At 40.0% G+C, this 26,731-nt stretch overlaps 1 protein-coding gene across 1 annotated transcript; it reads right to left on the bottom strand.

Moving 5' to 3' along the window:
- Positions 1 to 1,180: 1,180 nt before the first annotated feature.
- LOC110004154 (LHFPL tetraspan subfamily member 3 protein) lies at positions 1,181 to 26,443 on the bottom strand. The gene is made up of 4 exons (XM_020659708.3): positions 25,125 to 26,443; positions 6,900 to 7,136; positions 4,921 to 4,949; positions 1,181 to 4,268 (listed from the first exon to the last, which is right to left on the bottom strand). The coding sequence occupies exons 1-3, from the start codon at positions 25,549 to 25,551 to the stop codon at positions 4,933 to 4,935; spliced, it is 681 nt and encodes a 226-aa protein (XP_020515364.1). The 5' UTR covers positions 25,552 to 26,443; the 3' UTR covers positions 1,181 to 4,268; positions 4,921 to 4,932.
- Positions 26,444 to 26,731: the final 288 nt, after the last annotated feature.

Below are 26,731 nucleotides of genomic sequence, written 5' to 3'. Positions count from 1 at the left end.
TAATTGATATGTCAAATTTGACCTGAGGGCCACGTTTAGGGTTGATGGGGGGGCCGCATGTGGCCCACCCCTGGTCTAGATAATGCAGGTGCCAGAATTTTCACAGATGGGGGAGGCCCTTACAGTCTATCTCAGTCTATACCATAGACTGTAAAAAAGAAGTCTATACAGTCTCTGTGTTGTTCTTTTGTAACCAGTTTTGGATAGGATTATTAGAGCCTGGGCGTGGCTCTGCTCTGCTCTCTCAGGGACAGAGGGGGTCCCCAGTCTCTGGCACCCTTATTTTGGGGGCTGCGAGCTGAAAAGTTTGCGAAACCCTGCACTACACAACAGCTTCATAAGCATTCAGCCCCTATGAAGCTACAGGCCTACTTTAACCAGAAAGACACTAAATGCTGATATTAACTTGTCATATGGTCATTATGGTTATACATTTAAACAGCTGTGACGATGTGTGCATGCTGTTCTTTTCCTTTTCAGAGTGTTGGCTTCCTCTGGTGGTCAGTTATGGTTCGCCTACTGGTTACTCTGGAGACCCCGCCCACCTGCTTGTGATTGCGGACTGGCTTTACCTGAGTGGAGGGCATATATGGCAGGCTTTCACAGGTTTCTTATCTCTCTCTCTCTGGACAGCCAAGACAGAGAAACTTCTGCCATGATTTTTTGTCTCTTTTTTATTAAAACTATAACCTCAAAACTCAAAAGCAAGTTTACTGTGTGGACCTCCCGTAATAACACAGCGATGGGGTAGGCTACATTTTTAGCTAATGGTATATGTTAACTAGGAAGTGGCTATATGCTGACACAATCTGTTGCTTTTAGCTAATGAATTAGATATGTTGATTTATAAGGAAATAGTCTCAAAATTACCTCTTTCCATCCTCTACAGCCGTTTTTCCACTAAAGGAAACTTTTAGTTAAAGGTGCTTCTTTTCAAGGAACTAAAAGGTTCCTGTGGCCCATAGTTGTCAGGATTTCTACCACTGCCTGAAGTCCCTGGAAGATTATACAAATCAGGCTAAGCAAAGACTCACCCCTGACACACTTTGTCTTATACACTAATGAAACACGAGTTCAGATACATTTTAGATAGGGAAAATAAGCGTATAGAAGTAGGTCATCGCTTTCAGAACACTTGGGTTGGGGCTGGCCTATAAGTCACACAAACGAGGAAACAATAAAAGATATTCAAAGAGTATGTTTATTATACAATATAAAAGTCATTTTCTGTGATGTGCATACCCTTAAGTTTAAAACTACCTGGTAATGTTCATACTTTGTTGTGGTCAAAGCTTGTGCAATGGTAGTGTCTATACAGAGAATTGGATGTGCCGTCATCATAGGACAAACACAAACTGGGATTCTCTTTGTACTTTGCCAACAGAGTTATCTGGAGCTGTAATGTTAAAGAACAGGCTGGGAAGCATGCTAATTGTGAAAACTGATGGGTAATGCCAAAAAGCAACTCAGTTAAGAGTGTTTTTGAAGCATAACGAGCATAAGTATGAGTGCCATCTGTTCTGTAAGCCTATTTAACTTTTTTTTATTGGTTAATTAGATTTGCACTTTTCACCACAAAAATATGAAAATTCTCAAATAGTTCCACGGATCAACTTGAATGAGTATAACTATTCATTCACCTCTTCCCTTTTCTAAAATAGCTTCATTAAGTACAGTGGCAGTCGAAATAAGGTCAATAATCATTAAAAGGAATTCCTACATTCACTAATTTTAAGTTAAAACTTTACATTTAACCTACCACTGAATCTAAAGTAAATGCATGCCTTTATTCTCCATCACCCCCTGTACTTATGGGGACAATGAACCACACACAACCACACAAATGATGAAAACATTGAAACACAGAAATTGGATTTTGCCATTATGAACTTAAGCATCAATTGTGTTATTGTCACACTCACAACATTCCTGTCTTTAAGGTGGTCTTTACATGTGACTTGGATATAGCCGATATTCTGACATGTGAGTCAGAGGTTAATCTTTCATAATCTCAAAGACATGCTATCTCTCAAAGAAACTGTGTTCTCTTACTTGTGTTGCATGAAAATATGAGCATAGTGGCCCGTCACAAGACAGCTTTATTTAAACCATGTGCCCTTTAAATGCAAGAATGAAAATAATGAACCTGCATCAAAATGAAAATAAATGAATCATTTAAATACGTTGTTTTAAATATTTTAAAAATGATTTTTGAACACAAAGCACACTTTTCTCCTCTATAAGCCACAGTTTTAAATAAACCCTTTCAAACTATTCTGAATTTGGTAACATCCAATGATCCTACAAGTGCTCTTGTGATAAAAATAATTTACTTTTGTTATCGACTGTATGTATTTAAAATGTAAAAAATTGTGTTTTCCCAGCCTTCTTCTCCCTTCTTTCATTCTTTTGACCAAATATGGTCACTTCTTCTAAAATAATCATATTTGCAACAATGCCAAACTACATGCAGAGACTTGAAAACAGCAGTCGACTCGACACACTGATGTGTGACATCACAGTCACCATGTGCACTTTTATTTTATAGGCTGAACAACTTTTTTTTTTTTTTTTTTTTTTTAAAGATTTCTTTTTGGGCTTTTGTGCCTTTAATGCAGAGATAGGACAGTGGATAGAGTCGGAAACCAGGGAGAGAGAGCGGGGAACGACATGCGGAAAGAGGCCATGGGTGGAGGCAAACCCGGGCCTCCCGCTCGAGACGACAACCTCAATACATGGGGCGCGCGCCCTAACCATTGCGCCACCAGCGCGCCCCCAGCTGAACAACTTTTAACTTTATGCCTGATTTCTGTCAAAATGAAAACAACATGACAAAAGCATTTTTACAGTGAAAATCTTTATTAAGTGTCATATATCTTTAAAGGAATATCTTAAATTGCTCTAAGTTAATTCTCCTCTGTATTTTAAACTGTTTTGAATCTATAGAATATTTATTTACACATGAATATATCCACAGATGAGGCCGGGACATGCTTTACCGATCCAATACAACAGCCTCCCTCCTCAGTCAAACTGATCATTATAGATACCACGTCATGAGTCTACCCTGTATGTCCCAACAAAACAAAGAGAGAAAGGAAGTCAAAGAAGCAAACACACAGACGGATTGATTTATGTATACAAGTGTGTGTGTGAGGCCGGCATATCTGTTCTCTATAGCCCAACGAACTAATGCAGGCAACACATTCAAACCCTCACATATGTGCAGAAACTCACACGCGCACACACTTTCCAACACGCACACACATACTGTAGCACATCCACACAGCAGCTACGAGTCCTGCAGCACTCAGTCCTAATAGCCCCCATCACAGTGTAGATAGATCCCACAGACTATAAAATATTGATTTCTTCTCAAACTGAAGTGCTGTGCAAAGTTAGCTAGCAGGCTGTTGAATGGATTTAGTTAAAATTCCTAGAACATTTTTAATATTTACTGTACATACTTTGTAATACAAGCTTTGTCCTCTTTCGGGTGATAATATTTTATAAAACAGTGTTAAATATATTTTGTACTTGTAAATGAAGAGGAACAAACAGAGCGTATGGGCAAAAAAGAAACTAAGACTTTCATTTCATTGTCAGACGTTACATATGAAACACAATAGATTTACATTAACCTGATATAATCTGAAAATGAGCAGTTTCTTCTTTTCACAAATAAAACGTACATGACACACATTCTGACGGTGGTACACACGGCTAAGTGTTAACATAGTTTAATATTTGTAATTACAGAGTTTTTTGATGACATTTTTTGTCTGAATGTAATGCATGTGTAGGCTATGTGTTTAGGGTTGTGTTTGTGCATGTGAGTGCATTTGAATGTGTGTGTGTGTGTGTGTGTGTTTGTGTGAGTGTGTGTTTGTGTGCTCGTACTGCAGGTATATGATGTCATCCCTGTGCCTTCTCAGGTAGGTAGTGGGTAGTGGGTGGTCCATATTCTTGAAAACAGTCTCTGCCCCTGTTATAGTGTATGACATGTAGTGCAATGTGGGGGGGGTGGGGGAGGGGGAGAGAAAGATAAAAGTGCATTGGGCTCCGTCAAAGTGCTGGAGATGATGAAGGGACTGCAAGCAAGATGGCTGGACCTGAAGGGAAGGTTACACTGGGTTTTTTGGGAGATGTGAAAGGCAGGCTGGCTGGTTCCATGGTACTCTTCTTCTTCACAGGCATGAATGCCTCCCTTCTCTTAGCTGACAGGAGGACAGGTACTTTATGACAATGGACACATGGGGTTTGGGAACCTGAAGAAGAAGGAAACAATAAGAAAAAAAGAGCCGATACTCATTTGTGCTGTGAATGGAAAAATGCAACTGTATTAAGAGCAATATTCAGGTCCAGGTTATTTAGTATTTCCATATGATACTATGTTGTACTTTGAACTCTTACTACAGATCAAAGGTAAATAATGCACATTGAACACCAATACATAATTTATTTTCTTTGCTGTATGTTTTTACACAACACAACACATGATCATTTTACGGAGTACATTACTAAACTAGTTAGTTCACAGGTGTAATGGACTGTGAATCCCCCACTCCCCTTTTTGGGGTCACATTTCACATGCCAAAGGGGTTGGTAGATCCACCAAAGACTCTCCCTCTTTTGACCCTTTCTATCTTAAGAAAGGGTCCAATAATTTGGGAAAAAGTCTCTACTATAATGCAAAAAATGTGTGGTAAAAACAACGTCCTTTCTCTTTTACCTTCTTAATTAATATTTTTCTGGGATTTCTTGCTGAGAGGATCTGACTGACGAGTAAAACGCAGTGTTCCTTTGTTTTACTGTTACGCTGCAGATGGCAGTCAAATATTTAAGACCATTATGCAAGGCCTTCATAACGGTCGTCTTCTATTCAACATATATCATTTATTATGCATCTCTTGTCCTTACCTAAAGATTTGGTTAGGCGTTGCCTCCCTCTGCAAAAACAAAAACACAGAGAGACAAATATGAAAACAAATGCAACAACACAATTTTCAAGGTCATGCTATTAATAGACTCCTGTGTTCACACATTGCCAAACACAAGCATCCTTCAAAAAAGGCTGGTTGTGTGGCATATAATCACCAGTAGATGGCACCAGAGATGAGCTAAAAATGAAAAGTCTCTCTAGCTGTAATAATGTCATGAATTATTCATAAATGATACGTTCTCAGCGCCCTGAACTGAGGAAAGGCATTTCATCAGACTGCACAATGAGGCTGTTTATTGACCTGTGCTGCTGCTGATAATCCCATTCAAGTTTTCTCTTTTATGACATTGTCAATCCATTGCTCTTTCATCTTGTCCTTTTTATCTCACATTTGCTACTCCAATGTCATCAGAGTTATGTTGAAAACGTCACATAACTCTGAGAATGACTCTGTAGACGACAGCAACAGCTACAATCACAGATGGTTAAAAGTGGCACCATGGTGATAATAAAAATGTGTTTCTCTTCAAAGAAAGTGGCTTTCCTTTGGTACATAATGCCAATTTAAAATATAAGACTTATTATTTTCTCTCCTTCATTCTCATTCTTTCTTTCAGGCGTTGTTTTAAGGGTCATCCATGCTTGTCTGGTTCAGTTACAAACTACAGGTCATGGACATAGTTTTTCCATTTCCCACTGGGAGACATGCCTCAATCCCAAGCCTTTAATGGTAAATCACTGTAGACCTGTGGCAGTGATGCACTATTACTTATTCATGGACACCTGTGCAAAGGGCTGGGGCTTTTCCATGACTAAAACAAACACATTCCCTGAATCTTTATGACAGGCCTTTCACATTTCAGTTGTCCTTGGATCATTGCACAGTCATAGTAGAGTGTGAAGCAGATCTGTGAAGTGCAGGAATGATACTGATAGATAATATTTTAATGCGTTTTCACCTTATAGTGGGATTGCACCTTGTCTGGAAATCAAATTCTCACACTTACCAAATGTACAACATGTGAACGCATCATGACCACCCACTTTACATCAACCCTTTAGTCTGCTATGATTTGTTTAAGGCTAGCCCCAATTTTGCATCGTCACATTTAAAATACTGGACAGTAACTGTAAAAGATTATGCACTTGAAAATGACAATTGATTAGTATAACTTCAGATGAAGATTGTAATACCATTTTTATTTGTAAAGGGGGAAAATGGGCTTATTAGGGGTTAAAATTAAGTCTACGTGCTGCTCATAAATGGCAGCTGGTTATTGTAGTACATCAAACATAACCCTGAAGCAGTCGTTATGGTTGTGTGCCAATTCATCTGAAGCTTCCTAAATTAAGTTGTGTTGTGTTTTTTGGAGCCTGCATCAAAAGCTCATTACGTCAGCAACTTTGGCTTTAGGCACTCTGAAAGTGATCCTTTCACGAATTCAGCTCATTTAATGTGTTTGCCAGACCAGGGAATGTTTTATCACAACCCTAATGAGTGCACACTTTCTATTTTTAGTCCGGCTCAAAGTGGTGATAAAAGAGGAGGATGTTGCTAAAGGAAGCAAAATGTATTCTCATTCTCTTTAAGTGCATGCTTCTGCCAGTCCAGTAATGTGCATACTGTATTGACAGTGCAACTGTTACAACTCAACAAGAATAAGAATGGTTTAAAAAAAAAAAGAAAAGTGACAATGATTTTACAATTTAAGTTTGATTGTTTTTCTTAACATGTGATTTCTGTGAAGAATTTGACAAACCCAAAAGGAATCACAAGAAGTTCCTCAGTAAGCGAGGTGTTAAGATAGGTGTGTGAAGATAATAAATCCCAGCATGCTCTCTGAGGGCTGCTCTGACCCGGGCTCTGACTTCCAGTGTAAAGTACAAGAGGAGAATAAATTTCCCAAAAGAGATCCATAAAATATAACATTTATCAGACTAGATGGCACAGTCTCACCCTTGCTCTCAGCAAGCAGCTCTTCGGTCATCAGTCCGTCCTGCCGGTTCCCCAAGACGAAGGCCAGGAAGGACAGGATGAGGGCGTCCAGAATACCCATAATCGCCAAGATGTAGGCCCAACGCACTGAGCATGCTCCCAGGCTGTATTTGTCCGTCTGCTCACCGCACATCCGCCTCACCTCTTCGCTGTCCCACCCATCAGGATAGATCATACAGCCCAGCACCAGACACACACCTAGAGAGCAAGAGAAAGAAGGGCAAGAGGGTTGTTCAAATTAGGAGGGAGCATGGATGACCAATAATGATCTGGGGAAGAGTGTAGTGTTGCAAAGGAGGTCAGGGGTTATGAGAATTTGGGGGGGGGGGGATGGAAGATAAGGAAGAGGAATGATTGAGTCAAGAGCTTCAGTCTCTTGTAGCTGTTTTATAACAATTGTCAATTTTTTCCCATATAAGCAGGAAGGAAATGTTAAGACACAATGAGTGACAGTGGTTTGGCAGTAAAAACTGTAACAAACAACCATTGCAAGATTGAGACGCACCATCAGCAACTGTGTAGTAACAGCTCTGATAATATGACCTGTCCCAAAAAAAACATCCTTGTATTTCCTCCCATTCACATATATTTTGCTTGTCTCCCGCTTAGATTTTAAATAGTGCTAATGTCATTATACCAGCTCCCGCTCGGGGGTTAAGTCCCCCTCATCTTCGTGTTTGATCTCTCTCATCTTCGGTTTAAAAGAGATTCTTCTCTGAGGGGATGCTGCGGCAAAAAAAAAGCACAAGCAAAACCAAAGCCCATTTTTTTCCCCTCTCTTTGGATTTCAACAAAGCACTCCTCATTCTCAGCTTTTGCTCAAGGGGGAATATTCTCTCTCATCTTCAATTTGGATGAAGTTCTGCTCGGAGTTGGTGCTGTAGTAGAGCAGCATTAAGAAAGAAGCTGACTGCACAGTAATCCAGAGAGCATTGCACATTAATAATAAAACATTCTCCCCACTTATTTATCCCCAAAACACATGGGTTTATTTTGCAATGCAAGCATGCAATCTGCATTTTTAAGGTCTTGTGTGCTACTTTTATAGTAACATATTCAACACATAATTTGTGTCCTTATTTGATTTTTTCTATAGTCTTCTTGTATGCATACACAGGCTGCCCACATAAGCAACACACTGCAGTTTGTTACAGTAGTGCTGCAGTGCATGTGTAAAATTGCTGGAGACATCAGGAGGGTGTTGAGAGAGGTTTCAGAAAGTGAGTGAGAGGAAGATTACAGAGCAATATCTGCTGCAGACAAACTGCATACCTCACCGTGCAGAGCATCCAGAAGACTCGCTCCCACCCCATGGCTCTTACTGTCATAACAAATTCATGTTCACACGGAGGTTGAAAGAGCAAGGACTCGTGTACTTATTCAGACGGCTGGAGGAGCGCTGCGATGGAACTTTCAACTGCAGATGTTTTAATGCTTTTTGTGAAATACAATATTCCTTTATATGCTTCTAAGTGAGCTATGTGAGCAAAAAAAAAAAAGCAAATCTGCAGAATATACTACTGCAATAACAGATTGAATGACCATAGCTGGTATCCAATTTCCTTTGAAGGCAGCACCTTCGAATAAAGATTCAATTTCTTTTCACTCAACCAAGACTCATCTTGGCCTTGACAGGTTGTGATACGGCCTCACAAGATCCTGTGTCGCTCAGCCCACCGCAGCGCTTTATGCAGTAGAGCAGCACAGTCTGTCAAACGTCTTCTAGTACATGATTCAGCTCCTGAGTGAGCATCACTGAGGGCTTGACAAAACATCGTGATGAGTGAGGGAGCAGACAGTGAACAGGTCAACTTCTACCTGCATCAGTCTGTCTGCTGCCTCTTCACCTATTGCTAACAATTCTCTGATGTCAAACTTATTGACACATAAACAAACACAGTGGTTGACTTTGGAGTGCTGCTGAATCAAACCACCTTTAAATATTTGCTTTAAAGTGAAACAGGGAAAATATCCCTGACTCTATTTAAGGAAATGCAAGGTGTTTGAAAAACAGATGAGGCTAAAGAAACGGTTGTGACAACTCAAGAAGAGGTTTGATTCAGTCAGTAGAAGAAAGAAGACCATCCGCTAACAAAAACTAATAGTGGCTATTGAATAGCTTTTTAGTGTAGCGTGCACTGATGTTGTTTTGGTTTTATAGACCCTAACTTTAAGTCACATTTGGTAAGTCTCTATTTTAACAAAAGACTGTAAATAAGGAGTGGATGAGGTTTAAATTGTGGTTTTAAAAGACAAGGCAAACGCTCCTTCATACTGCATTATTTCTAATGACCACCAGGGGGGAAACACCACTAGTTGCAAAAACACGCCAGATTGTATGAAACCAGACGCTGGTAAGTGATTTTATTAACTTAAAAAAACATTTCCAAATAATTATCAGCCATAAAATTATGACCAGCTGCCAATATTGAGTAGATTTTCTGCTGAAAACAGTGATCTGCTGTGGCTGAAAATGTAACTTTGAGACGATTAGAATAATTCCAAACAGTTATGTTATAGGGCAAGACGGGTAAACATCCAGCTGAAAGTCACTGTAAAGCTATATTAAGCATAAGTGATAATTCCCTGTAGGCTCATCACTTTATAGTATAGAGTTTAAAAAGATCCAAAACTAAAGAGGATGCTGCCTAGAAAGAGCAACAGACAAGTAGTAAAATGTATATGAAACTGAAAAATACAAAGCTTTTTACAAATATAATATGACAATAGAAGTGCCCTCTGCATCTGCTCTTTTAGAGAGCTGCATGTGGTGCTGAAAAGATGAACTCATCGGTCATCTGTCATGTTATCTGGTGACCTGAGGGTGAAGCTGTGCGTGCATCCTCTGGGTGTCCCTGCATTTGGGAATTTGGGGAATGGGCAATCATGAATAGATCTGCACTGGCATCAATAACATTTTCACTTCGGAACAAAAAAGAATGGATCAGCATGAATGCTGTGTATATCATGGAGGTTTATGTAACAGCTTTCACTTCACAGAGGGAGTGACACAGAGGACCAAATAACATTTTCCACCCATTTCTCCCCTCTCTCCCTCACGATGCATTTACTACAAAGACAACAAAAGCTTTTCCAGATCCTTCTGGGTGTCTCCTGCACGCCTTTGGCTGAATTCAGCAGCGTCATGAATATTACATAGAGCTTTGGGAGGAGAGAGAGAGAGAGAGAGAGACTGAGGATGCAGGAAAAAGACGAATAAATGAGGTGTACACCGACAAAAGCTGATATCATCAGGGGAGGGATACCAAAAGAGAACAAGAGATACAAGAGCAGTAAGATATCTGTCCCAGTCACTACTGATATGTCTACCCCAAAGCATGCCGCTGCACTTGTTTTTCTCTGAGGAATGCACCAGCAAGGATTAAACCAACAGAGGGTGCCACATATGCCTCTCTCCTGTTTCCAGAAGCAGCTTGTGGTTTGAGGAGGAGCACATGTCCCCTCCATGCACAGTAACAGAAAGCCTGGTGACAACTAATCCATAACCACACAACATCACAATTCAACAGGCTCATCACTGCATCCCCTTACATAATGAGGAGCTTAATCCAAATTCACTGCGTACACAGTCAGTGTGTGCCCGTGTCAGTAACAGAAAAGAAGGGTTCACATGGTGCATGAAGACAGGTTGTTGAACATTTCCTGAACATTTTTGGCTTATGTGCATGATGAATTCATTTAAAATAAGGAAAACTGTCACCAGAAAAGTTAAGTATGACACTAAAATTGATAATACGTTCATATATATTTTGTTTTATGTTGATTAGCTCACTCATCTCATTTACTAAACTGACTGTGAATTTCTGTTGAAAATCCCTATCAATTGAAAATCTTTGTGACAAAATCTCTGAGGTCATCGACATCGGAAAAAACATGATTGGCTTCTTTCATTTTTTCTTAAATTTGATGAACATAACAGTAAATAGATTGTTCAAAGACTCAGATGAAGATACAACTGTAGACAAAAAACAGTAAGTATCTTTTATAGTTTCAATAGGAAAATATATATAAGATGCTGGTAATTAAGTCCCACAATATGGTTAATTTATAAGCAGCATAAAAAAAGTTAATAAAGGTTAATACTAATCAATATTGTGGATATAGGCAGATACATGTATTTATTCATGAATTTCTTCAATGTCTACAACTTCTTGTTAGGATACCATCAGTGGAGGCCTCTATTAACTGATAAGTTAGGATAATCAAGGCACATGCTTCGGATATTATATGAAATATGCATTAAGAGAAGTTATAATTTGACAAAAAAATAAATATCTATAAATATTTGAATGACCTTATAGCTGCTTAAGACTGCAAAATTGTGTGTTAAAAATAATTTATAAACATTTGATATAGTCCTTGGAAATGCTTAATAGAAGGACTTACAGAGGAGTGTATCCCACAAAAACATGATCACTTTATCTGTGTCTGCTGGCTTCACTCACTCACACTGCAATGGAGCAGAACCTCCTGTAGCAGTAACAACTGCTCCGCTCCTCCGAATGTCGACTGCAGAAATAGCAGCACACCTGACAGAATGCAGCTGTCAGTCGGAGCAGAGACCAAATATTAACTGACGGCATTATCCGACCCATTCAGCTTTGCCCTTCTCTCCGTCTCTCTCCTGCTGTCTCCTACAGGCACAGAGGGAGGACAGACAGATTCTGAGGCAGGGCGAGGCAGGGATATAAACATAGAGAGTCAGAGGAGAGGGTTTTAGAGACAGAGCTCATGTGGCCTCGGTGTGGCTGCCAGCGAGTACCCAGCACCACGCTCACGTCATGAGCCCTGGCCACCATATGCTGCAGCCCCTGGCCGGGGCTATTCTCAGTGTTTACTCGTTTCTTTCTTTTTCTCGCGCAGACACACCTCTCTGCTCTCTAGCTCTGCAAACACTGGCATCATAGGAGTGGAAAACTGGACTGAGAAAAGCTTGTTGGCTAACAGAGGTTTATGTAAGAGGCTGTAGGTATAGGGCAGATTCTGGGACAGACAGGCAGATGGTACAGGATGGTATGATGGCAGTAGATTGGTCAGAAGAAAACTCGTTCTACCAAAGAGACAACTTAATCCCATCAACACAGAAAGAATTTGCCACATATAATCCCTTTGTGTCATCTATGTAAACTGCAGGTGACTGCAGGTCCAACGTGTCCTCTAAAGAAGCACGGTGATTGGATTCATGCATCTTGTTTGCAAACAAAGAAAATTAAATCACACATACTGAGCACTGCATTGAAGGAATGCGGGCTTTTTGACATTGTACTGTGTTTTCAGTATCTTGGCATGTCATTGATTGCTCTGGGTGGCAGGTGGAAGGACGTAGTCATGTGTTTTTCCTGCTCTTTTCACCACTTATACATCAGCAGCACATCCAAGCTGCCATGAAAATGGATTCACATTTTTTATCTCCCAGTGTCCTTTATGCATCCCATTTTTGCCTCTCCTCGTTTAAACAGCTTTAACAAGCCAATTTATACATACACACATCCCACACTGCTCGATGCATCCAGTCATACCTCACAAACACATGCGCACAGACATGTACACTGGAAAGACTGAACCTCTTTGTGTAGAATATGCACAGTAGCTTAAGTGCTGAACATCATTAGTCACTTCTCAATGTGACACATCTTGGTGCTGATGAATAAAAGGTTGTGTTTACTGAATTTATCAGCCGCTCTATAAGAAAGCCCACAGCAGGCAAAGTGACATTTAAGGTGAAAGCTAAAAAATCAGCTCAGAAAAGGAATGCAGCACCAATGCTTTGAGTGTTTATCCCTGTGGGGCTTCTAATGAATATGCATCGGAAAATTTGCTTTAATGTTACAGCTAATCTTACACTCCCACAGGTGAAATAGTGACCTGAATTTGGGAAAAGTCCTCCTCATTCATTTCAAAGGGTTCCTTCTACAGTCTCTATCTTACAAAATGCAGCACAGGAAAATGGAGAGATAGAAAAAGACAGTAACATTATTACTCACCTCCAAATGGAACAAAACACCAGTCTGTGATTGTTCTTCATTGGTTGAGTAATGTGATCTACCGCCCCTGAAGACGTGCTACGTCTCTGATGCTTGTTGTCTACGTTGCTGTTCTCCACGTAAAGCTCTGGGCAGAGTGAGATTGTTGCTAGTGCTGAGGCACTGTGTGACAGTGTGGCTGAGTGCTTGGATGACTCACATTGCTGAGACTGGAGAAAAGCAGGCACGTCCAAACACCACATTGTGGGAAAAGAGGTGGGAGTGGAATAATAGCCCAAAGTTTCAAGGCCCTAAATGGATTCTGCAGGTTTGAATGGTTTGACAACATAGAGCAGTATTTTTTCAGACTTTTATAAAAGAATACTGAGTGTTGGGTTTTCCTGCAAACACTTGGATAAACTCACACTAAGAGCTTAAAACAAAACACTGCTTGCTCAGAGGCATGCGTCATAGTACCATTCGGTGATTCAGCGTTTTTGTACTAAATGGGCTGAAAAATACAAAATTATCTAATGAAGCATTCTTCTCACTGAATTTTAATTTAGAATAAGAACAACATATTTACTGCCGAGGAGCTCTGTATGTAGTGACCTGCTTACCGTTTCTGTTACCCCATTGTAGTTCTTTGTTTACATTTGGCTCGAATTTTGTTTACATTTATTCAAAATTTTGTCAAAAATTCTGCAAAACAAGTGTTGTTGACAGTTTTGTGTGAATGACGCATGTTTGTGGATGCCTTGTATGTCCATATTGGTATTAAGATAAGATAATCTTGATTGATTGCATTGATTATCTTTATTTACCCAATATTGTTGGGTTATAAATTGTTGCAGTATCTTCTATCTCAAGCGAATCCGTGAGGCAATATGTTTTATTTTGCTCTTGCAGAAGTGAATGTTGCTACTCCCTCAACCAAGATGGCTACTGATATATCACAAGCCTCCAACCTACCTGCATCACCATACTTTACCACACCTGACCAAGCCGTTCCCCTCAACATTATAAAAGCCTGCCCTCAGGCCTGTGACTCCCTCTTTCCCTACAAACCAAGCCAGGCAAGTCAGGAAGAAAACAACCACAATGTGAGTTGCCAATTGATCTTCAATCTCACTTTATTCCTGTTAAATCAATATGCCATTGATGGTTTCTAATTGAACACGTTGTTTTATATTTACTTTACCAGAGTTTATTTACATATTAGGCTATATTTTTTTGTACATAGCTACATTTTTTCACATCCAGATGTTCGAATGTGCATGTTCACATCCAAGCTTTTGCATATTATGGAGGGATACTCTGGACGCCCTTTTCAAGTTTGTTTTAATCAAACAGGATCCCAGGCCATCTTAAATTTCAAGGTAAAACTGTTTTGGATTCTTTGTAGCATCGTTGCTTTGCCCCATTTAAAAGAAACTTGATGGAAATCAAAAACTAGAATCCAGAATAATTTGTGTCAGTAAATAGGTCAAGCGATGCCGGTCTAGAATTTTCCAGGATTGCACATGATTATCTGCCACAATCCAAATGGATTTTAGTTCCTAATTTGAGACAGTGAAAGTCTAAACTCTTTCATCTCGCTCTGCTGCCAAGGGAGCCTGTCATCATGGTTTGATCCTCACATTTGCATGCTCACTCTCTGTAGGCTCCCAAGTTATTCTGGTGTTAGTTCATTTGCATTTTGCAGTAGTATCTATGGGCTCATACTGCAATTTGAGCTCTAGATGTTGTCATCAGAAATCCATGCAGTCCTCTATAATTACATGGATGTTCCACTTATATGTCTAATCCCTAAATACTGCTGAAAATCTAGTCCCTGCTTCACCTACAGCGCTAATTCAGTGATCTGTGTGTAGTTAAATAATCAGGGTATAGAATGAGACTAATTAATCTTTTCTTTCCCATGGCCAGTCCAGACTTGAATGAAGTTAGGGCATTCATGCCAGACAATTAATAAGAAAATTAATACTTGTTTCAAGCTCAAAGATGACCAAAAGAGAACCAAGGATAGCCAAAGGCCATTAAAATGACGTGCCATAACTGCATATAGATAAAAGGGCCAATTAAACAAGAGTTATCTATATATTGGAACCAAGTGGAGTGCAAAAATGTGTCTCCACTTTAGTCTGATTCATGGTCTATAGGGTCCAAGAGGTTTATGGGGTTAAGAAAGAACAAAGGGAAATGGTTATAAATGGAGGACATTACTGAATTCATCATATGTCATTCTATCAGTTAGTATAATAATGAGAAATACATAAGAGTTAGAGTCACAGTTTCTCACAGCTTAGGCAGGAGAGTTAGACAGTATATTGAAAACACATTCAAATCAGTTTTCTGAAAAATATTTCCAAAGTGTCAAAGACTTGGTGGAAAGTAGAGAAAGAGAAACTTTAAAAACAGGTTCCAACTATTTCCCCTGGAAAAGGAGGAACATCTTGAGATGAGCTGTCGACACTCCAAATCTATTTCTGCTTCAGTTGCTGGCAAAACTTGGTGATTGCTGAAGGGGAGCAGAGAGCTTCCAGGCATCCTCTGTCTCTCGCTCTGTCAACGTCTTCAGCAATTTTCTGCACCATGAGTACATAATGCCCGCGGCTTACCTACCAACTCAATTCAAAGGATGGGATGAGCAAGAAATGGCTTGTTTCAACAAAACATTTTGATTTTGTGCCAGGACAAGACTTCATAAAAAAAAAAGATCACTCCTGCAACCCTGCAAATAATCTCTCCACTTGTACATATCATATACAAGTCTACCTGTAGGTACAGCTTCAGAACAAGTCTGATGTATAAATCCTGGATAGATGCTAACAAAGACCCTTCTCTAACGGGAGAAGATAAAAAGAACAAATTGTCTCTGTAATCACCCACGCACAAGTACTGAAACTTCTGTTCAGTCAATTTAATAAACAACAGGACTTTGTTACACCTGCTATCAAAGAGTGTGTCTTTCAAAAAAATTCCCCGCAATGTTCTTCATAACTTTTAATGACTATAACGTCAATAGTCTAATGTTAGCATTGTCAGGTGGTTCAGGGAGCTAAAAAACTGTTAAACCGGATTAGTAGGGATATAACGATTTACTCAGCCAACAATACCATATGATTTGTGAAGCTCGGTTCACAATATGATTCTGCCCAATTTATTGTAACATACTGAGTGCATATATGTTCTATCCATCCATCTAAATATTATTGGCAAGCTAGCAACATTTTTGTCATCATTTTGTTATTGACAGTTGACGTGTAAGTATTTGTAAAATCCCAGTGACCACAAAATAAATATCACTACAAATATCCTTTAGATTAAGAAGAAATCGCATTAAGCTAGCAGACGTTACTAGCAAGCTCATGTTAGCTTTGACAGATGGCTAGCTAGCTACATAACTGTTACACAGTAACTGTGTGAATATTTAACAACAATTAACCTCAAATACTGTTAATGAATAACAAAATTCTGATCCGCACATCTATCAGTCTATCAATTTATCATTTACTTTTAGTAAGCTAGGCCTAGTTAGCAGTTACATGCAGTATGTGTAAGCATTGGAAACAATGAGCTCTACATTTATAAACCTATATTAGTTGGCAAACTGATGTTAGTTTTGTCAGGTGGCTTAGTGAGCTACAAAACTGTTACACTGTAACTGTATATTTTAACAATTAACCTAAAATGCTGTGAACGAATAACAAAATTCTAATTTATACATCTAGTCGTCTATCCATCCATCGAGTCATCTAACTTGGAAACAATAATCTATACATTTATAAAATCGATATTAGTTGGCAATCTTACATTAGCTTTGTCAGATATTTCAGTAACCTAACAAAGCTATTTCAAATCTAAACTTCATGAAATATTTACTTAAATGTTTTCTTTATTTTCTATTTATCTACATCATTAGACTGATTTATGTCTTCTTTGAAAGCTTTATCTTAAATTCTGCACACTTTGGTCCTCAGTAGATATTCCTGCAGTGTTCGTGCTCAGACACTTAGTGTCCAAACAGACCATCCTGTGAAACAGTCGCTCCTTTTACACATTGAAGTGGGTGTTACAAAGGAGAGCAAGCTGTGAATGTTTCAGCTGAAACAGAACATACAGATGCAAGGACACGGTGTGCTCTAAAATCATCAAGTGATGACACTCCAGTGATATAAAGTTGACGCAGGAGTGTATATAATCTATAATAAAAGTAGCACTTCAGGTTAAAACCAGCGTAGGGGTGCAGAGGTAGAGAGTTAAAAGGGGAGGAATGGAGGGAGGAGAGCTGTATAAACCGCAGTGAGTGGAGCAGGAGGGAGTCGGGGTGGGGTGAAGGGCTTATGTAACAGGTTTAGATGCTGCCTGTACCTCCACAGAGGATAAAGATTGGCAAGGGCAATGAGGATCAAAAGAGCCTTTTGAATTCTCTGTAGAAATTCTGACTATGGGCCACCCGTCCAGGGATGATGGAGGCAAACAGCCACAGTTTAGGCAGGGCTGCAGTCTCTCTGTGGACAGTAACATAAAGAGTTTTCACCTGGGACAGGCTGAGAGGGGCTGCAGCAGAGCACCGACCCACGATGCCATAGTAACAACAACATTTTACAGGAAAACAGGGAAATTTAAACAGTAAGATATTGTGAATTCTCCCTCCAGCCACCATTTTAGTAAAATATGCTTTCAGGGCAAAAGTCTAGTGCAAAACTACTGCAGAGAAATTAAGCCAGAAATGTTTTGCAAATGCAGTTTTTTCAAAACATATTATATTAAAGCTCAAATTCAATTTTTTTAAAAAGGGGATGTATACAATGATTCCATTAACATTTTCATTGAGATTAAACTATACAAAGTTTAAAACTATAAAAAACTTGGTATACATAAAAATGAAATTGTGCCCAGTCACATATTCATATATATGAACCTCATTAAATATCATTATGTAATTAGTTCTGTTGTATTAAATGACTACCCTATAATTCTTATAAAGGAAAGTACTAAATCAAATGTACTAAGCTACAATACTAATAATAATACATAGGTCACACCCCATATGTGAACTGATGTCACTGTTCCTGTGTCCTAGAAAGTTTTTTTTTCATTTGTCACAGTGTCCTAGCTGTCCCTCCCCGTCCTCCCCCTGTGGAATAAATTACCAGCCATCACAGCCAAGCTCTGGACTGAGCCAGGCGACTTCTGAAATCGCAGGGATTAACGTTGTTAAATCTATAGTCCTGCAGGGGCTACAGGGACACAAAACACAGGGGGAGGCATGATGATTACTTCGCTGGCATTAATTATTTGTATTCCACAGAGCTACACCCAAACTCACTAGGTGGGTGCTAATTGATCAGCATTTGTTTGTTTGGTTTGAAGTAAAGAAGCATGTTTAAAAGGTTTTCAGATTAAACAAGACCCCTTTGCATCCATAAATGAGAATTTAAAAATAAAACATTAAGGAAACAGCATGTGCAGCTATTTATATCACCTGACCATGAAATTGAATGACTTTAAAAAACATGTGAAGAGTATATTGAGGCAAATTCCTATGCATGTGGATGCAATATACGTGATGGTGTGTGTGTGTAGAAATCCAACATCCTCCTTGTCTCCTGCTGTCCAGTAAGCAATATGCTGGTGGATGGTTCAGATTATCTGTGTAGACGACAGAAAACTTGTGAAAAAGGTAGATTCATTGACATATCTCGGAGAGCCACAGCAAGAGGTTTGTACCCTGGAGATCATCCCCATCTGTGTAGCTTGTGCAAGTATTAGTGTATCCACTTTATCTGATACCAAAAAAAAGTAGTAGGTCAGCACATTCAGGTAGATCTGCCCTAAAAAAGACCCACTGAGAATACAGATCGGCTCTGCAATTATCCTGAACCAGCTGTCATCACTTCTCTTTACCTCTTCACCACCACTGACTTGTACCAGCAGACAACCAGTGTAGATATCAGCCAAAGATCTCAGAGGCCTATTCAAAGACCAGAGAATACATCTGCAGAGAATTCTGCTTCTTTAATCTCTCAGAAGTGATGTTTCTTACATTAATACTAACCCTGTTTACATTCTCTCATAGGTACACATGGGACACAGAAATAAGGTTTTCTATGTCAGTATTTGTTTATAAGTTAATAGCACTGGTGCATCTTCCTGTATTAATAGCAGACAGTCCTCTTGCATGTTTTATTTTTTGGGTGACACAATTCTACCCCACTGGGCATCTAACTTGATGTGCTGCAGAGAGACATTACTTCTCTCTTTGCATGTATTGCTGCAGCAACATGACTGACTGGATACATCAGACTGTTTCTAACATGATGATGATAACTGGCAGGCTTTAAACTAGCACAGACTGCTGTCAAATAACGAAATGCCCAAGGTAAGAATAAGCTCCTGTCATAGACTGCAGTTCTAGCTATCCATTTTTAAAGAGAGGATGTTAACACACATTAAATTTACAGCCCAAGTATGTTTTTTTTTTTAAAGAAACCATAACCATAAAATAAACATCATCAGAGAGGTTTCATAAAATGGTGGGGATCGGGGAAGATGTAGAGACAGTTTTCATAAAAAAAAAATCAAGAGCATGTCGGAATAACTTTCCTTCACTGCGTTGCTTGGTTTTTCACAATATTTCAAACTCAAACCAAATGAAGTGAAATTAACTATGAATTCATATTTCTCTGGCACTGATGACTTAAATCTTTAAAGAAACACAATCTACTGTCTGTGCAATCAATTAGTGTTAAATGACAAAAAGCTGAACAAGTCAATAAAGATCAAAATATGTGTTGAAAGTTTCAGACATATTTAGCTTATAGGGGGACATTTTTCATTGTTTATGACTACCAGATTCAGGCAATTATGGACAGAGCTTTAGAGCCCCGTCATCAAATTAAAGTCAACAATCGTGTTAATTTATATGCTAATATTTGCTGTATCATATTGTTGTTTGGAAGCTTCAGGAAGATGCACGTGGCAGAAAGTTAATGATTACTCAGGGGCAGGGAAGGTCATATCTTTGCAATCATACAAAGGATATGCCTTTGATATTTCTACCAAATTCACTGAAAGTTACTCTGCAGTGCAGGCTGCACACATAACAACACAAACACAAGAAGCACAGCAACAGGCAAAAGCAACAGAATCAACCTCAGTCAAGCTCTATTATGTTTTTAAAGACCTGCTAGGTATCCAGACTAAAGGCCTCATTTGCAGCATTGATAGTGAAGGGCATAGAGCACACAGGTCCGTATCTGCTGCAGTGAAATGCATACAGCTCTGTGACGGCTGCTTGCACGCAGAACTCGACCACTTTCCACTTCTGCATTCAACTAGGCTTTAATGCTCCCTTCAGAACAAGCCTCTCAATGGAGCTAATGGAGCATGAGAGTGAGAGCCAGCCAGAGAGAAACACTGATAATGATACATTGAGGGAAAGACAGAGGTGACCCAGACAATCAGTGTGTCTTCTCTGAACTCTGTTTGTTGTCTCTGCACATTTAGTTTCCTCTGTCTGTCTTTACAATGCATACTTCTCTCTCATATGTTATTTCCCACGGTCTTTCCTTTCGTTATTGTCATCTCTGATCCCCTATTATCTTCCAAGTGCCCTCTCACTAATGGCAGTCGATTAAGTTTTGAAGTGTTGAACGCTCCTGTTTGATCTTCATCCAACTTTATCTCTATCTTGTTAAGTTTGTATTTGTAGCTGCGGCATCCTCATTTACATACATATATATATTAGTTAATGCATATTCAGGTAGTGTGAAGGACTGTGTGTAGTCTCGGAGCTCGTTTCATATGATTAGCTTTATGTCACTATAAAGTCAGTAAGGTCTAAATCGTATGTTCTAAGTTGTCTCGGAAACCGTGAACATTACGCATGTGTTTGATGGTTACAAGAAAGTATTCTAGCAATCATTTTACATTTAATCAAATACTCACATTTTTTGCAAGCAATTAACGCCAAACTCTCCAAGGCTTACGATACGATTGCCTTTTAACTTTGTCTTATGTGACAGTAAGCTCATGAACTATTGGTCCGAAAAATTGGAAATCTGAAGATGTCTCTCCTCTATTTTCTGACACGTCAACCCCTGTGTTTAATTGAAATCAATGACCAGTGATTAATTGGCAATTGAAACTATCGTTGGTAGCCCTTTTTTTAATACGATTTGTGAACTGTGCAAAGAAAGTAAGATGAAGAGAAGCAAACAAGATCCGCACACCAAGAAGCTCCCGTTTGAAGGATTTATTAATAAGTGACGTTTCAAGACAACATGCTCGCCCTGAGACTTTGTTTGATTTTTCAATGAAAGTAAGATGAGTCAACCGCCAAGTCAGTGAGACAATTGTTGTAAGAGAAAATATTTCAACTGCTTACAGATTGCTAAAAAGGGCAGGGTAATGAAGCCTAAGAGTTGGACAAGGCATGTTAACCAACTTTTGAATAAAGTTACTGAGCCTCACTCAGCTAATCTGAGCAAATAAAATGCATTTAAAGTGAATATATAAAATGTGTGATGTTGCTCTTTTTCCTGTAGGCTATGTCAGCATAGGTGTTATAATAAAATAAAATAATCAAAGGCTCTTCGCTCATCCAGAGTTTTAGAACCAGCAACTTGACACCAAGCAGAGCTTAACGGACCTCAGCCATGACTTTTTTTGTATTCTTATATCCGTGCTATTCCTTGCACACATAAGTCAAAATGAATTCATTTAAAAAGGTAAATTCCCAAAAGAATGTATGCATGGCAGCATCTTGACCATCTCCATGAATCTAATATGATTTAAAAATTAAAATAAAGCACGATCCCCCAATAATATAAAGAAATTAGAGGTGTGTTTATTCCAACACACTTCCAAATGGCATTGACACAGAAACTATGGTCAGTTTTGGATCAGGCTGCCATCAGATACTCACTTGCCAAGAGCAGCTCATTAGACAAATTGGAGGAAGTCATGCAAATGCGGCAGAAAGTAAAAGCTCGTGCACAACGTGAAACAGTCATCCCTTAGGTATCAACTACCAAAGACATCAAAGAATAAGCCAAGGATGTTTCAGGGTGCAACATTGTAATTCTGCTTTCTGTATGAATTTTAAAGTAAATCTTATCTTTCCTAATTATTTTGGGGGTGAAAAACAACAACCAGCCCAAACCAACAGAGCGGAACAAAAATTAAAAATAAACAAAAGATGAAGACAAAAAGAACAGAAATCAGGTCCCTACGCAAATGCAGCCCCTTTGAAAACATTCCAGTCTGAATCTATCCAAATAGGCCACCCTCAGACAGCTTATTTGGTCTGCTGACTTTACAAAGCTTATGTCTTGCTTATTCACAGGTATGACTCATATGTTTTGTGAGATGGAACAGTCTCATTGTATAAAGAAAAGGCTGCAGCTGACATAACGAGTAGATAGACGGGTTGTAAAACGGTGCAGTAATTATCTCTGACCTCAAAGATTTCTTAGTTAATTGGCGTGCAGACCCCTGAAGAACTGCAGTTACAGGACATGAAGGATGGAGAGAGAAATGGACAGCACATTTTGTGCTCCCCAGAAGAAGTTAATGAAGAGAAAAGAAGGGAGAAAAGTGGAAGAGTGTTTATGAAGAAAAAAGGAAAGTGGCGATACAATGAGGTCAAAATGAAGAAGAGAAATGAGTTGAGATGCACAGAGAGGAGAAATTGTATGCAGGTATAGCAGAAATCAATAAGATATAGGAAGCTTGGGCATTATGTTTGTTGCTGTGCCCAGTTCAGCGGAAAAAAAGCGCACACTTACATCTGCCTGACATAGATTTGAGCAGATGCACATACAGAAATAGCTCTCGAGCGGAAAGTAAAAGAAGGATACAAGTCCATCTAGGGCAAGATGGAGGCATTCTGCACTCCACTTTGTTTGGCTGAGGTAGACATTTCCAGAGCTCTAATGTGTCCTGGTGGTTTTGCTTTCTCATCAGACATGCAGTCCTTTTACCTGAGCTTCACAGAAAACTAAAAGCTATTCCTGGAGATGGCAAGAATTATGTGCATGCTCTCACTGACTGCTTCCCTCATGAGGTGCTCTGTGCAATGGCGTGAATTAGCTGTTTGTTGTTTAGTGTTTAATGGCAACCTTCTGATCTCAGCCCAAGGGGAGCTGTGAAAGCTACTGCCAGAGTGGCACACAGTATATCTCTTAAATAACTTACAGGCAGCCAACACTTGCATGACCTTGATCATGAGTTAGCATGTACACATAGCCCAATGAGGGGTGGGACTGTGATAGGCTGCATCACATAAACCTGCATCGGAGACCAAAAAACAAGCTAAAGAAAAGGATTAAATGAAGCATTACAATGAGAGAACAACAAAGACCAAATGGTTAATGCTGAAGCAGAGAGCAGTGCTTTGAATACTGACTGTGTGTCATTCATGTCTGTACAGCAGGGATGAGCGACAACAAGCTCAGGCTGACCCATTGTGCCAATGAGATGTGACTTACATTTTTTGCAGCAAAAAATGTTTCTACTAGGAAAACGCAGAAACAACAGAATAAAGATAATGTTTTCTCGCTCACTTGCTCTCATTCTCTTATACACACAAACAACCTGCCTGGCCTGCAGTTTTTTCCCTGTTATATTGATGATTTGCACCTTCTAATACAAACATTAGCTGACAGTAAGGGGCCCATTACAGATGCCAGTGCGCCCCCTGTCCTCCACAGAGCTGGTAAGGGAAGGCAGTATGAGTGTAACCTTCGACTAAGCATGATGAAGTTTGACAGCGCTAAGCAGCCAGGCTCGCTCATTAGGCCTCCCTGTGTCAGCTCTCTATGGTCAGGGTCTCTCCTCTTGGCTTTCTCTTTCATCTCTTAGCTACAGAAGCCCAAAGCCCCGGCGGTCTCCTCATTAGACAGGCCTGTTGCATTAATGCAGCCCAACATAACACACTGAGCTGGAGTTGTTCCAAAATAAAATCCCACCTCATTTGCCTTGGTTGCAAACATGAAGCCGGCTGCGATGGCTAGAGGTGTAGCTGAGCGGACTGATGTTTGGCAGCGTCTGGACTCCTTTCAGATGATGGAGGCCTCCGCTCACACTAGATGACATTAGCCTACAGTAACAGCGACAAAATGCTGTCTGCAGCAGGACCACTGACCTCTATGAGATTTAAAACCACCTCAACTCTCCCAAAGCTACCGCACAAACACACCTGGTGGCAGAAAGACCGTTTGTATTGTATTTAGCTTCATCTCTAAGGTATTGTTTTAACAGCTTTCTCACGTGATTAAGTGTATACACCATGTTGTGTTCTTATGAAAACAATTCCACTTTTGATAATTTATCATCTGTTACCAGCGCTGGTGTCAGTAAAAAAGTAGAAATCTAATTAATGTTCATGCATTGTAATAAGGAAAAGAGATACACGCTTCTGAGAGGTTTGCACTGCTTATTTACTATGCTGATGTAATAGGAGAAATGGTTTTGATCAGCAACAAAGATGCATTGTGATAGATTGACATCAGAATAATTACTGTTATGTAAAGCAACCTCTGATTTTACTTTGAAGGGTCTACATTTTATGCTACTGTAAACATGGGCCTTTTTCCCCACCAGACTTCAAACACAGGATAAGAACTTTAAATGCTCCTATTCAATGTACTAATTTAGTGCAACCCTTTCCTCAAGATAACTGCTGATACATAGCTGTTGTCCAATACTGGTCCTCAGTTTTTTACCTCAATGTGACTACACCTGTAGCCCTGTTAATTAGGTAGTGGCCCTCCTCTCCTCCTTATCCATTCAGCACCATGGACAGCACTGCCTGCTCAGCAGTGTTGGCTGACATCTACAGGACACTATGGGATTATCTGCAGTTTTGCTGCACCCATTGAACATTAATTTGATCAAATGAACTCTTCATTCAGATTCAAATCAATCCAAGTGGTTGGTATTTAAGGTATTTAAAAAAAAAACAAAAAAAAACGAGGGCCCAGAGATACTCATTTGATGGGATCCTGTCAAAATATATTTGGAAACATTTTATTTTCCATGGGAAAGTAGGCTATTTAGTGAAGCTATAGTGAGTAAATGAAAGTGGTTATATATGTGTGCTCTCCCTACATTTATCAGTAATGAAAACTATCCTCTGAACCTCCTTTCAAAGTCTCTGTTCCACTCAAGGGGGGGACTTAAAGGTTCTTACCTGATGCTGCTTGCATCCAGCCACAGATCTTATACACGGTTGAGGTGCTGAGGAGGAAGAAGAGACTGAAGCAGGCGATACAGGTGACAATCAGCATCATGGACATTCCAACGATGAAGGAGGCGGCCTTGAACGCAGTGGAGGGGATAGCTGCGAACTCAGTGAAGCTGCCCTGGCAGTCCAGCTCTCTGGCGATTCCGTCTCCGACGCAGAAGTGAAAGAGGCCGAAGTAGCCGACCTGCGGCGTATCCATGCCATCCCCAATCCAATAGGGCTGTGAGAAGATAATCACGTTCACGATGCCGAACAGGATAGTGAAGATGGCCCACAAGAGTCCGATGGTTCGGGAGTTGCGGACGTAATTGGTCTGGTACAATTTCGCCGCTTCTGCAGACGGTAGCATTGATGCGGCAGATCCAGGTATCATTTTATGGAAACGCGAAGACTACAAGAAGGTTGCAATCAGCACGAGCACAAAGCGAGGACTAAACATTTATGAAATGAACCGTGTCTTACAGAATCATCCCCCCAAAACAGCGAGAACAAGCGGAGCACGTACGCCTGTGCAACTGCAACACAGTAACATCTGTCAGACGCGATCAACTCATGACGTTGCAGGCTCAAGCCAGGCGCTGAAGCAGAGAGCTTGGACTCTGGATATGGCTCAGAACTCCTAAAAAACTCAATGACTACAGCAGCAGATACAGGTTCCCTCCCACTTGCTTAGTGTAGCCGTCAAACGTGCACATCGTTGTCGCACCGTGTCGCTCAATGATGCCCTTCGGAAAAAAAAAAAAACCCTCTTACAACCTCCGAGAGCAACAGAGAGATGTATGAGGCTATCACACTAACTGAGGCTATAACGCGCGAATCAGTCCGGGTGAAATAACAGCAGACAAGCTGGATATTGCCACTCGACAGGGTCTCATAGGCCTATATTAATATTGTTGCAGGCTACTTGCAAATTGACAAACGCCTACCACGATAAGCATTGAGAAAACACGACGCTCCCCCCCCCGCCAGGATCGGTAAGCGGTGAACCTATTTTATTCCGTTTGTGACAGCAGCTGCCGGTGATGCTGCTGGGGAGTCAGTGAGGGCGGGGCACAGGCTGCAGACGCAGAAGCAGCCCGTGATGTCTGTGCATACACCCCTTTCCGGATGACGCTGCGTCAACATCTATGGCCAACAACATCCATTGAACTAACACTCCGTATCATCACGATCGCGAATAAAAGACATGCAAGAAAACCAGGCTGCATTAGCATTTTTTATGGCAGGATAACGATCTGCCTCCTAACACCCCACGACCGGCTGTATGCTGCGCGAGGGATGCAGCCAAACACTGCTCTCTGCCAGGACGTTATGCAACACTTCATGAGACAACACGCGAAAACACAGGCTAAATATTCCAGTCTACATAACATAGTATATGCAGCGAATGACCGAAAAGGGAAGGATGGAGTGTCAAGCGTTTTGAAAAAAAAAGAAAAATCGGTTTTTAATGCTCTTATGAAAGAAGAGAAACATACTCTGTAATATTGCTCTATTCCTCCCTAATATAGCGTTATTATATAGAGTTATTAGTAGGCTGATCTCATACATTT

Source organism: Labrus bergylta, chromosome 7 (assembly GCF_963930695.1).
Source record: "Labrus bergylta chromosome 7, fLabBer1.1, whole genome shotgun sequence".
In the NCBI taxonomy this organism is placed as follows: Eukaryota; Metazoa; Chordata; class Actinopteri; order Labriformes; family Labridae; genus Labrus; species Labrus bergylta.
Note: the sequence above shows the minus strand (reverse complement) of the source record. Positions and strands in the feature narration are given on the sequence as shown.